Raw genomic sequence first — 13,483 nt, 5'->3', positions numbered from 1 at the left:
CAAGAGTGAACTTGAGCTGTTGGTTGGCTTCTACCTTTTGCACTTTCTATTTATATTAGGGTTCCCTTTCATGCATCCTTTCCAATATTCCTTGCAGGATCCTTGTGTAAAAACACCTACAGTTTGCACAATTCATAAAATATAAGACTTTAAATGTGTTGAAGACAACCGAAAACAGTATTGTTACTTGTTTATAGAGAATTTCTGGATGGAACAGAGTTTGAGTCAATCACTTATGTAGCACAATCTAGCAAAGGTAGACTTTTGCTTCAATTAACTATGTTTCTGGGCTGCAAGTTGGCTGTAGCACTGACAGACGAAGTAGCTCTGACTTTCCAGAGTTTGAGGCCAGCTGGGTGGGACAGCAGGGGATGGAATTAACTGTACCTGAACGTCATTCGAAATAAATCTGGAGCTCCCCATGTACTTAACATGCTCTTTGAAGAAAGCAAGGGGGAAGGGAACACAGTTGCCCCTTTGCTGATATAGTGTTGTGGTTGTTTATTGTGACATCGCATATAATTGTCTGGCTCCTAAGACCAGTGAATGAAGGAAGGACCACTTGCAGGTCTTTCCTCCCCACTGCACCGATCCCAAAAACTCTGTCAAGAGGGCTGGGGATGCCTCCTGTGGGATGGAGCAGAGGGACCTGCTGTGAGGGGGGTGAGGACTCAATAACGGCAACCCTTGCCCTGATTTTGTGGGATTAATCCCTGCTCAGCAGCCCCATTCCAGAACCTCCCCAGCTGTCAGGGAAGGACAGCTGCAGGCTTCCACAGGAAGGGATATGAACCCCTTCTCTCCAGTTACTTATCTTAGGATCCAAGCCTATATTTATCATTATACGGACTGGTTATCGCTCTACTGTGTTAGCTGCCTTGGCATTATATGTTATGTATACACTGCATATGGAAAGGAGGGGTATACATTTAAGAAACAAGCAAACAAATGAAACTCATTGCAGATAAATCCAAGTGAGAAAGTAAACATGCTCTTTCGCTTCTGGAGGAGAGTGAAGTCAATAGGTCCCAATGAAGCACAAATAAGATGGGGACTTTGTTGCGGTCGCTTTCCTGTTTGGAAGCACCAGTAGGTAGAATCCGCAAGCACACTGACTTGAAGGAGAAGCTTATTTTCATTTCCAGTAACACCAAGTTTTTGTACAGCAAAAGTGGATTTCACATACAAGGGCTTTTCTGCACTCTTGTAAGACTTGCCAATTGCAGATGATTGTAGCAAAGGAATCCCTGTGTTTTCTCCACTGGAAAGAAAAGGCTTCTTTCCCTCATCTACAGTCTATGTGGGACTGAGTTGTATAATACAGTCATCAAGTTTCAGGCATCAGACACTTGATACAAGACTCACTTCATACCTGAGGAAATTAAGCTGCCATTGCTGGCCATGATAAGTTGATTCTTTGCTTCCAGAGCTGCTAGTTTTGAAACCTTTGGTGTTCCCATCTCTGTCAGGTCCACTGCAATGTCATCCAAGCTTCTGGCTGAGGGAATTTTTGCCTGAATCAATCAAATGCACATGAAAAAAGAATGAACCACAATATATTATCAGGCGGCCTCTAACAGTTTCTGAATAAGCAAAATGAAAAATGACATTTTTGCACGATTCCAAGAAATGTGGGTTTTGGACACAGATTATTAAAGACTGGACTGAGAATGAAGAGGAATGGCGTGTGGGTTTATCTTGTTGCTGCTATTATTACATTTACATTATATCTTTTTCTTCTTCGAAGGAACCCTTGAGTGGCTTACATGATTCTCCTCCTTTTCTCTCCACACCCACCACCCTGTGGGACAAGTTAGCCCAAGAGTCCAAGATGGCTAGGTGGGACTAGAACCCAGATGTCCAAAGCCCCAGTCTCATGCTTTCACAACTAAGCCAGACTGTTGGGCACCATATAAATTAAACATTTTGTATCTGGGGCACATTTCTTTTTTCAGTAAAGGTAGCAGTAATAATAGCAAGGGCAACCCAAGCTTTTCAACCCAGATTGAGTAAAAGTTGTGTCCAAGAGGAAGAGGTGGCAAAAGAGAAGAAAGGTGACTCTTGCTTTTATACTGCTGACATGCCACAAATGATGAGCACAAGTATGTCATGAGCATGTCATGTATACAGGTTTGTGGGCTAGGACACTGTGGCTCACCAACACAGTCGGCATAATCTACTCAAGGGAGTTGCTAATGTTCTAAACAATGGCACGGAACGTAGCTTTACCCATAGCGACTTACTTTGCTTTGTTTTCTGTCCAAGTAAAACTGATGCTGACTGATGGCCATAACCCAGATGGATTTGATCAGAGAAGTGTTTGCATACCAGGTTTGCACTACAAGTCCGCTCTGTCCAAAAGTCCTTCTTGACACTGAAATTCTAAAGCATTTCATAATGCTGTTACTAGTTTTGTTTTCAGTTTAAGCTTCTCCCTCTCAAATTTGAGGAAAAGCTCAACACCCTGTACTGTAGTGGTCAAAAACCCCACAGGTTCTAGTGTATTATTTATTTAGTTAGTTAGTTAGTTAGTTAGTTAGTTAGTAAACTTCTATGCCGCCCCATTAGCCAAAGCCTCGGGGCGGCTTACAACAATAAATACATATAATCATATAAAAACAATATAATTGGAAATGCCCTGGCCAAAGATATAAAATCAATAAATAAGCTAACAATTAAAATGCCGTTTAAATAAAAAGGTCTTGGCCTGGTGCCGATGGCGCCAGGCGGACCTCTATGGGGAGCGTCTTCCATAGATTGGGTGCCACCGCAGAGAAAGCCCTCCTCCAGGTAGTTACCCTCCTAATATCCTTCATGGAGAGTAACTGGCATTCCACTTCCACAGCTGGTATATTCTGACCCGGTTGTCATGAAAGGGTTAACCTGTGTCTGGGACTCACCATGGCAGTCTGGGAGAGGGCTGGGGACCGACATGACTGAATATCCCTCCAGACAACATGTTCTCCATACACAGAAACTAGATTTCACAGAGAAATGTCTAACCACACCTTTTCCCTGACATCTAGTTTTTCTATGTGGAGAGTTTTTTGGGGGAGTATGGAAAAGCACCATCACTGCCCTGTCTCAAGTGTTACAGTCCAGACACATGACAACCACAATGCAAAAGGTTTCTGTTACACCCAGACTTTTGACTTTCCTCTTTGTCAAAGAATTGAGTCACAAATACAAAACCACTCCCTATAAAGCTGTACAACATACAGTGTTAAACCTAAAAGAATGTTTGTGGCAAACACTAGAAAGAGCTAGTGAAAAATGGGATACTGAGTCTTAACCTACTTTAGTTGTATGTCCAATTCACATTGCCATATCCAAATTGGAATGGGAGCTGGCAGCCTCATGGGATCTGACCACCCCGTGCCTCCCTTGCCATCCACTCTTCCAGGTGCACCGCTTGTTTTTAATTTAAATTTGACCTGTTCACCTCTCGATGCAAAAATGTTCATTATTTACATGAATATTTCTGATATGAACAAATGATGACTCATGTTAGACTAGTAAAAAAACTGTGACTTCTCAGAAATATATCTATCTATCTAAACGAACATCTCCTCCTCTACACAACTAACTCAGACCTTAAGATAATCTAAGGAGGTCCTTCCTTGGGAGCCACCTTTAAAAGAAGTAAGAAAGGTGACAACAAGGGAAAGGGCCTTCTTGGCTGGGGCACTCTGACTATGGAACCAGCTCCGCAGAGAGGTATGCCAGGCAATGACCCTTTATACATTTTGGCACCAGGTCAACACCTATTTATTTCCCCATTATTTTAACTATTAAATGTAACTCAATTCTATACTCGTTTTCATTAATATTGTCATTGTTGCATTGTGGATTAGTGGCTATGCTATACTGTGTTGCGTATAATAATAATAATAATAATAATAATAATAATAATAATAATATATAATATAATATTATAATATAATAATAATAATAAATAATGTTGTTAACTGTTGTTTATTATTATGTAAGCCGTCCTGAGACATGATAGTGAAGGATACGATACAAATGTTTTAAATAAATAAATAAAATTTGAATTTTCATGGTTGTCGTTATTGACATCAAAGTTATTATGCCATGCTGTGTTTTTAATTTTTTAAAATCTATTGTTCATCATTCTGAGAGGTTATTTTTTGCTAAAGGATGGCATATGAAAGTTTTAAATAAATAAATACATAAATAAATATTGTGCCCAACATGTTTAGGCACACTGTATGCTAAGCATCTCTCTTCGATTTACTTACTATTTATTACCATCATAGACCAGCATAAACGAATGTAGGCCAACATAATAGATTCAACAATGCTTTTCCAATTAAAATAACAATTTAAAATGAACTTAAAAACAAAAAGGAATGGACACTAAAAATTAAAATAACCTAGACCACAAAACTAAAATGTGTACTGCCACAGAGATGTGCATATTGGTAATACAAATAAAACCTTTGTTAGAATTCACTACAATTTAAATTGCATAAAAGGTATAGATCCATTACTAACTAGCACGAGATTTCCTTAATCTAAGTATTCCATTTACATAAACGATTTGCTGTTGAAATTTCCAGAATATTCAGTCCAAAACATTTCCCCAGCAGTGTTTTATGATATATGCCAAATATTGTTTTATTTATCCTTTGAACAGCTCCTTATTGCAAGGTTAATCAAGTCAATTTCTGTAAATGGTAAGATGCAGCCTCAGCACAATCCCTTGTGTGCTGCAGTTGAGATAAATATTGGATGGAGCGGAAGTACCAATATATCATGTTCAAATGAAATAAGTTCAGGCAGTGAATGATGAATCAAATGCTTTCGATATGCCACTGTGCAATTACCTGCGGGGATCATGCACCTCAACAGCAAATTTCTTCTCACGGAAATAGAGATTCTCCAGCTGTTTCCATTGAAATAACTGGAAAAGAAACAGGAAGCACCATAACTTACCTTGCCATTTTATTATGAACTCCATTAAACTTTATGCTGACAGAAACTCAAGCTACATTTGAGAATTGTAAAATAAACAAACAAACCTTCCCAAAACCTTAAGCATTTGTAAGAGTAAATGATTCATTCAGTGAAATTACATTGCTGTGATAAAGAACATGCTGTAAATTTTGCTCTTGCACAGGCCTGAATTGTGGGTAGATTCATCTCCTTTCTCCATCCCCCATTGGGGAAGCTGTTCATAGTCAACAAGCACTGTATTCTTAGAGAACGTTACACGTAATATAAGCAACCACCACCAAAAATACTTTCTCCTCCTCATTTCCACTGTGCCCACCTCTCATTACTGATAGGCTAACAGCATCCATAGAGGCATGATGTGTTTCTGCTTTGGCATGGCAGATCATCTTACAGGAGAAGTAAACAGGCGTGGATGTGAATTCCTCATATAAAAATCCATGATGCCAGAATTATGAAACTACAGACCCATGCCCCACACAGACTCATTTTCATAACATCACTGCATGGACACTGCTCAAGAGATATAGAATTGTGGTCTTCTGCAGGATGCAGATTAAACTCCCTGTAAGGAAAGCAGGAACTGTTATGGTAAATGGCACAGAACATCAACACTGCAAATGCAGTACATGGGCACTAACCTAGTGTTCAGTTACAGGATCCATATAAAGTGCTTTGGCTGTAATCGTCTGCACAGCTACCCAGGAATAAGTGCATCGGATTCAGTGGTACTTACTTCTGAATAGATGGGGACAGGATTGCACTGAGTTTCAAAGCACTGTCATGATGGCATTTTAGTGAGACTACTAGACTGCTTCATGTCCTGTGTTGCCTCCATTTCCAAAAAACCCACAGCAACAGCACACTCAAACATTTTTTACAAAACCCCAGCAGACAACAGATGCCATGATGCCAGACTGACCCAACACCACATTCATATCAAGTAGGGTAATATCAGGCTTTCTGATACTCTGCTTAATATATAAAGTGAAGGTAGAAATATTGGCTACAAACAAGAATGCTAAATCCATTTAAGTGTAAGACCCTTTTTAGGCCAATTCAAGGGCCACAAGTCACTGTGCTGAAAGACTCTGTGACTCCTTCCAACTCTCCTATTCTATGATTCTGTACGTTTTCTAGTTTTAGTGCTGTGAATTTTCAAGGGTTTTTTTAGCCCTAGTTATAAAGATGGTATATAAAACAAAACAAGGAAAATGGGAGGAAAGCTATGGAGTCCATGTTTGGTTATAGTCTTAGGATGGAAAGTAAAAAGATGCTGCATTCAAATTACGTTCTACCATGTGCTGAGATGGTACAGAAACAAGATTTTCTTTCTCCTCTGAAGAAGAAACAAGCACCAATACGTGTCCGAGTTTTTGAAAACTTGAACTCAAGCTGTTTACTCAAAAAAGAACGCCATTCTTAAGTGAAAACACATGCAGCATTATCTAATGCTGCCGGTGGGAAGAGCAGCTACCACAATACAAGTTAGTGCTGGCAAGGAGAACTATCTCTTCTGGAATGAGACAAGTTAGTGGAGCTAGCTGGTGCAATGTGTTGAGCACTGGTGAACTGTCAGTGTGGAACAACACTCACTGATTTCTTGGTAGGTGGGTAGCCAAAAACTAGGCAGTCTCGTTATGGACTGAAGATAATTTCAAGTGGGGTATAAGGCAAACAAGAAAAGTAAGTGGAAACCTCATTGGATAGCTTTACCTAGTGGTTGGAAGAGAAGTTAGGCTGTCAGTGATGCAGCTTAGGGTTTTTACCCATTTTCTGATATCAAAAGAAATTCTGATGGCAAGACATTACTTCTAGTATCACTCCCCATTGCTAGGGAACATGAGCAGGAGGGCACTGTTGTACTCACATCCTGCCCATAGGCATCTAGTTGGCCACTATGGATATAGCTAAGCAAGGCCTTGGATCTGCTCCAGGCCAGCACTTCTCATATAGGGATGTGGGAAGGTGTAAAATCACCTAGAAATCCTGAATATGCAGGCCCTGTGTTTCGCAGGCCCTGAAAGAAAGACGCCTTTTCTGTATGCACCAAGTGATTCTCTTTCTGGGTACATCTTTAGCCTCCTCTGTGCTAAGTGATAACAAGGCATCAAAATATTGTTGCATCTGCAGTAGGGAGGCAAGGGTCATGCCCCTGTGTAAAATGAACCACTTTTAAACCCACTCAGATTGATGCGCTAAGAGGGCTTAGTCAGGCTCCCCTCAACCTCGACTGGAAAGGAAAGTGCAATGAGGGGAAAACTCGTACACAATTTTGTTACTAGGACAAATCAAAGGGAAACACTGAGGTGGAGACTGAAGGAAGGACATTTAGGCATTGCTTGGACACTTAACGAATAATATCAATTTTGTGGCCTGTGCAGTATCCTACCTTGGACTAAATGGAGAACCACAGTTCAGGAATGCTCAGCTAGAATGAGGCCGACCGCGGCTGCTTTCCTCTGGGCACTTCCTTGGCGGCAGCCCCCAGTGAACATGGTGGGACTCCTTTCACAGGCACTGGCTTGTGTGCAAAAGCCAACTGTGGCCCCACTGGATTGTGCAGTAAAGTCAGCCAGCTACAGGATGGCTGCATGGGATCGGCTGCACTCAGCACCATGGAGCTTATTCTGGCCAAACGCATGCATTGCATCACTTCCATTTACACTACTTGGATTCCAACAGTCCCAATACACCTACCATATAGTGGAGAAGATGCTAGAAGGCTACTTTCCCCCTCAGTTTTCAAATGGTCTTGTGAAGGTTTTTACTTTCCAATTGGGGCACCTTGGGCCAGGCACAGACTGGACTCTCAGCCCCACCTACCTCGCAGGGTGGCTGTTGTGGGGATACAACTGAGGACAGCAGGAGGAGAATGATGCAAGCTGCTCTGAGCAGTTTTTAAAAAAGAAAAAAACCAGGGACAGAAATCTATGGAATAAATATATGCTAAATAACAAGGCTGCTCTTCCATCACACAGGAAGCACTATTTTCTATTCTCTGGTCTACAGTGAATAAGTGTGCTTATGCTGCGACTGTGCTAGGCATGTTCACAAGACAGTTTCAGGGAAAGTGAATGGGTCAGAAGAGCCATTCCCTACTCACTTATCCCTACTGCCAACAGCTCTTGACAGCCGTGTAGCCAGCACTGCCGAGAGCCGGGTTGGCAGTCAGTACTGGCAGCCGTGGGGACGCCCGGGGGAGTTGTTCACAGCAATGAACAGGGCATTGCCTAGTTCCTGAAAGCAGCTCCGTGTGCCAACTTTCAGTGGGAACAGGAAGCAAGGGCAACAGGGAAAGGGTGGGGTGTGGAAGGGGCAGAGGCCAGGGGATGGAGCACGGGTGCTGAGGGAGCTGAACCAAGCTAGGGCAAGTGAGGGGCTGGAAAGAAGGGCGGCATAACCCACCCCAGCCGTACAGCCCACTCAAACACAGCCATCTGCTTTATATAGAGCGAGACCATTGATTCATCTAGCTCAGGATGAGCGCGAACAGCTGGGAATGATGGGTGTTGCAGACCTACACATCTGGAGTGCCCCAGGCTGATCTACCCTGACAGAAAGCAGCTCCCCGGTGTTACAGGTGGGACCCATCCCAGCTCTACCTGGGGATGACAGGGATCGACGTGGGACCTTCTACATGCAAAGCCTGTGCTCCACCACAGATCTGCTCCTGCTCCTTTTGTCCCATACTGAAGCACCCCTCCTTCCTCTTGACAGTTACCTCCCTCTGAGCCTGAAGCTCCTCCACAAGCCACAGCTGCCTCCCTTCATTCCCATGGTTTGCAGAAGGAGATCACACTGCTCCCAAATGTTCTCCTGAACAAGAAACTGTGCAAAACAAAGCCAACAAGTTCTCATGGCTGCTCCTTGAAGGCAACCTGGAGACAACGAGTTTGCACAGGTTAGCCAAGAGAGTAATTTAGCAACCAAGCCCTTTGTTGCCAATGTTGGCATAGGAGATGAGAAGATATCCAAAGAGCTAGCATTTAGACTAAGAAAAACAATATTCCCTGTACCCCAGTCGAATTAAAATTCTTGGATTTACTACTCCAAGAATCTTGAACTTCTGTTCCTGTACAGAATTAATGTGCTTAAGTCAAATCCCATGCATAGTTCTATGAAAGTAAATTCTAGTGTTGACTAACATTCTCCATAAACTGTGGCTAGGGATTATAATTTGTCCCGGTCAAGTTTACTTGAGAGTAAATCCCACTGTTCAAGCTGACTTCCACATTGGTTTACAGAGCTGCAAGATCCTTAGACACAGGTCTCACTGCGTTCAATCCCTTAGGCAACAATCTGATGTTCACTTTCTCAAGAGCAAGCTATTTGAGTATAACTATATTGCCTTTTGAGTAAACAGTCAAAGGATCCATTTCATAAAGCACTATATACTTTGCACATGTACCAAAGAAAAGTTCAGTCCATGCCACCAAAAGGTCATAAGGGAGACATTTCATGCTTTATATATACAACACTGGGATGCAATATTTTGAACTCCTGTGTTCCACCACAGCTGGTAAACATAAATGCGAGTCTACAGCATTAAGAAACCACACGTTTCAAAAATAGAAAAGGTTACATTTTTATTTTAGATGCATTTATCTCATGTCATAAATAAAGCCTAATCCTTCGCATGTGTTCATGGAAGAGCCACGCAAGGCTCTCTTTACAAGCCTTTCATCTTCAGAAATCCTGCTACATCCAAATTGTGCCTTTGCCCAAACTGTATTTTATTATTGTTATATTAGGCTCTGCTGTGTTTTAAAACTGCTGCAAATTATACCAGAATATACTTTAAAAAACCCCACTTCTGCTTGCTGGAATGTTTCAACAACCTTTAATGTTGACAAACCCACTTTTCATTCCCTAAAAAGAACATAAACATCCCCAAAATAGCACATAAAGCTGTTTTAGAGTTTTGCTTAATCCAGAGACTATTGCAAAAAAGGAATGTGACCAAGCAAAGAAATAAGAGCTCTCTATTTTAAGGAAGGTTTTGAAACCTCTTAACCTGTATAATTGCTTCAACCGTTAGGCAAAACCTGCAGGCTAGTTAACTTTCTGATTCTAAACATAAGGGGAAAGACTAGCTGATTTCAACCAAACTATGTCCAGTTCCGGTCACAGCCAAAAAAAAAAAAAAAAAAAACACTTTTCTCCTGACTCTCTCGGTTGGGAAAGCAGAACCACACAACTTAATACGGCACCAACACTTTACATTGGCAGCAGCAAAGGAGGCAGTCCGAGTGAAAAACTGAAAGAATGCTCTTTGGACTTACCTGGATCCTTATAAAAGCTGTCTCCTTGAAGGCTTTAGTTATTCCAAATGTTCCCAAGAGGGCATTTGTGCATGTGTATATAATACATGTTTCAATAATGCCTCTCTTCCATTCTCTTTGCCTAGTAGTGGGATAACTTCCTGTCTCGGCTCCTCTGCCTGACTTTAGGTGTAATTCTGGTTTCATGCACTGCCTCTCCTGGCTGACACATTGCTGACATCATCAGCTTTTATCAGCGGGACTGCCTCCCCATTCCTCTCTCTTTCCTTCTCCTCCTCCGCAGCAGATAGCAGAGAGTGCAAGAGGGCAGCGGAGGCAAAGCTGACGGGTGTCTCACGGAAGGAGGGGCATGCCTTGCAGCGAGCGCCCGAGAGTCGGAAGAGGTTTTCAGAGAGAGGTCTGGCCAAGCCAGGGAGCAGGATAAGAACTTGTCAGTTCACAGGAGCGAAAGACATGAAGCCATCTGCACTGGGCTTACTCACACTACCAGAGGGCAACAGGTTCTACAGGAAAAGTTTGCCACATTCCAGCAGCACTTCCCTGCAGCTTGGATTGACAACAGGGAGGGAGAGGAGGTGCATGAAACAAGATCTCTTGGAAGCTCAGCCTCTTTCTCTTGCCACCTTATCGCTCTGACTAATTATGACTCCTCGCATGCCTCCTCCTCTTTATCATATCCCCTGGAATGTTCAATTCACAGTGACTTCTAGGCAATGTGCTCTGTATATCTGAAGCTTGTGGGAAGCCCCAAAGGGTACTGGCGACCTGCCAAGACAGACAACCTGTTTGACTAGAAGCCTGCAGAGATCGGGGGCACGGCCGGCCATACAAAGGAGAACACAGCATGGCCCTCCTGAATCACTGCCGGAATGGCTGCTTGGCCTTTCCAGGTAGACCTCAACTCCTTCAAATTCCACCCTTTGGAATGATTTGTGTTCAACCAGAATGGTTCTTTCCTAGTTACGCCACCAGTTTCTCAGGGGGTTCCTTGCCTTTCTTTGTCAATTCATGTCTCTACTGGTTCAACTAAGTCCTGCTCAATATTTTAGGCATTCAGGCCAACAAGAGATCACTAAATGTTTACCACCCAGTAAGTTCCCAAGAATTTCTAACGGACAATCCCACAATGCCATTATTTTGTGGGTTCACGAAGACTGATTCTGAAAGGCAAGCAAAGCGACAGCAGTATTTTATCTCAAAGCCATTACATGAAGTGTGCGCAGCTGAGCACACACATTAGCTGTGTACGCAAACAAGAGCTTCAGTGGTACCATTCATCACGCCAGGTATCAGTATTAATCATACTAGTCAGCTATTACAGTAGACAGGGTCAGTGCTTGTGAATAAGTCAGGGATACTTTTAAAAGTGTGCAAGGGAGAGAGAGTGCACCCGCAAGCATTTTGGACCAAGAGATTCTGAAGAGGGAATCCTATTTCAGCCTTTGTCAAAGTGAACTCCGGGCATTATGCACCAATAATATCACGCTTGCTGCTGCATGGTTAGGCATTGTAGGCAACCTGGCTCATGTGTCGATATTACATGTACATTTGCCATGTGCATATAGTATGCAGGGCTTGTGTCATGCCAGCAGATGCTCACTGGAAAGAGCCCCCTGGATTCCTTTCCCTCTTATGCAGTGCAACCTGCTTGTTCACTTGCTTCTTGCTCTGGTGCAGACAACAGCGATGGTGAAAATGAGGAGCACTAGATGGCACTGCCACTTGCTCATCGGTTCTTTGCCTGTCAGGCAAGCAAGCAGTATCAGTGATGGGAAAGAGGATGAGGAACAATGAAAGTTGGCGGCAATGGAGACAAGAAGGTAGATTTATTGAGCGAGGGGGCCTGCTGAGGGTCTCTTGCCCAAGGAATCTCATGAACTTGAAGCCAGCACTGATAATTCACGTTATGTGCACTTACAAAAAAACCAGTCCTATAGATTATATAAGGTACAAAACCAAGTCTTCTTCAGCTAGCAATCCAATGGAAGAGGAGGTGGAACAAGCTAGCAGAATATGTTAGAGCCAGAGTATGGCCTGAGGGCATGTAAGGCATCCCCCATGTTGAAGCTAAGCAGGTGTGTGACTGGCCTGAGCTTGGAGGGAAGAACCACCTGGGAATTTCATGTAGCCACCTTGAGTTCCACAATGGAAGAAAGGAGCAATATAAACAAACAAACAGCACAACCCTGCTTGCCTTACCACTAGGTGAGGCCTCTACCTGCGGAATTATACTAATGGTCATTAGTAGGAAGTCATCACAGGTCAAAGGCAGTCAGTCCTGAACAAAGTCACAGATCTGCCACATCAGGGCTGGGTGCAAATGCTACAATCCCAGTGGTTGATCTGGAGGTCAGAGCAACAATTAGAGCAAGTCATTAGTTTCTCTGTTTATAAAGCAGAAGCCTAGCAAGATTAACAGGAAAAATAAGAAGTCATAATGCTAAGTCTAAAGGGAAGATCTAGGGGGAAATAAATAGAGCTGCCCTCCTTTCATCCAAAACCAATCCATTCCTGCTTCTGTATAGCTCCTTACTATTATACCTGTAATTGGGACTGTTTTTAAAATTGAAGTCTAAATGTAAAGTTAATATTTATATGTATACAATACTTAGCACTATAGGAATATTACAAAGAAATAAACAATATGTGATGCATGCACCAGTTGCAATCCATGCTGTAGAAGTGACTTTGGCTATCCTCAGGTTTCAAGTATTGGGCACAACACTGTCACCCCCGTAATGAGGTTATTTTGTAGATGTTGAGAAGCACGGCCCGGTAAGAGAGGCTAAGTCAAAAATCCCTACTGGTACATTATATGAAAATTAAAACACAGGCAAGCACAGTAGCTGAACTGCACGATAGTTGGTGATGCAGTGCGACCCTTGGACAACTAACAAGGGTGGTAAAATGGATTTGAGCATATGAAACAAATGTGAGCTAATACTCATAGTACACAGAGCAATACGTGGCCAGTTCCACTCTGTGAAGTTGGCACCATAACCCATCGCCACAAGCCAACACCTGTACTACGAAAAAGGATGGTGTACGAATAAAACAGCATCTTCAAATATGTTATACGGTTCATCAAGTAATTCAAATGTGAAACACCTTCCCAAATTACCAAGATTACTCTTGATCAATTGAGTCCTACTAGGATCTGTAGACTTCTTCAAGAACAGAGAGGGAGCCAAGCAAAGAGCCCTAAGCCGCCCCTGTTGAAA

General features: G+C 42.6%; 1 protein-coding gene across 1 annotated transcript in view; it reads right to left on the bottom strand.

Annotated features, from left to right (window-relative positions):
• The window catches only part of FRMD4B (FERM domain containing 4B), a 157,188-nt gene that overhangs the window by 23,798 nt on the left and 119,907 nt on the right, over positions 1–13,483 (bottom strand). The window contains exons 12-14 of the mRNA XM_044451765.1: positions 4,851–4,927; positions 2,244–2,382; positions 1,373–1,514 (exon numbers count right to left, since the gene is read on the bottom strand). Coding sequence (XP_044307700.1) covers positions 1,373–1,514; positions 2,244–2,382; positions 4,851–4,927 — 358 coding nt within the window. The remainder of the gene's footprint in view (positions 1–1,372; positions 1,515–2,243; positions 2,383–4,850; positions 4,928–13,483) is intronic.

Source organism: Varanus komodoensis, unplaced genomic scaffold (genome assembly GCF_004798865.1).
Source record: "Varanus komodoensis strain SLA01 unplaced genomic scaffold, ASM479886v1 scaffold6_4, whole genome shotgun sequence".
Classification (NCBI taxonomy): Eukaryota; Metazoa; Chordata; class Lepidosauria; order Squamata; family Varanidae; genus Varanus; species Varanus komodoensis.
This window is presented reverse-complemented; position numbering and strand designations above follow the sequence as displayed.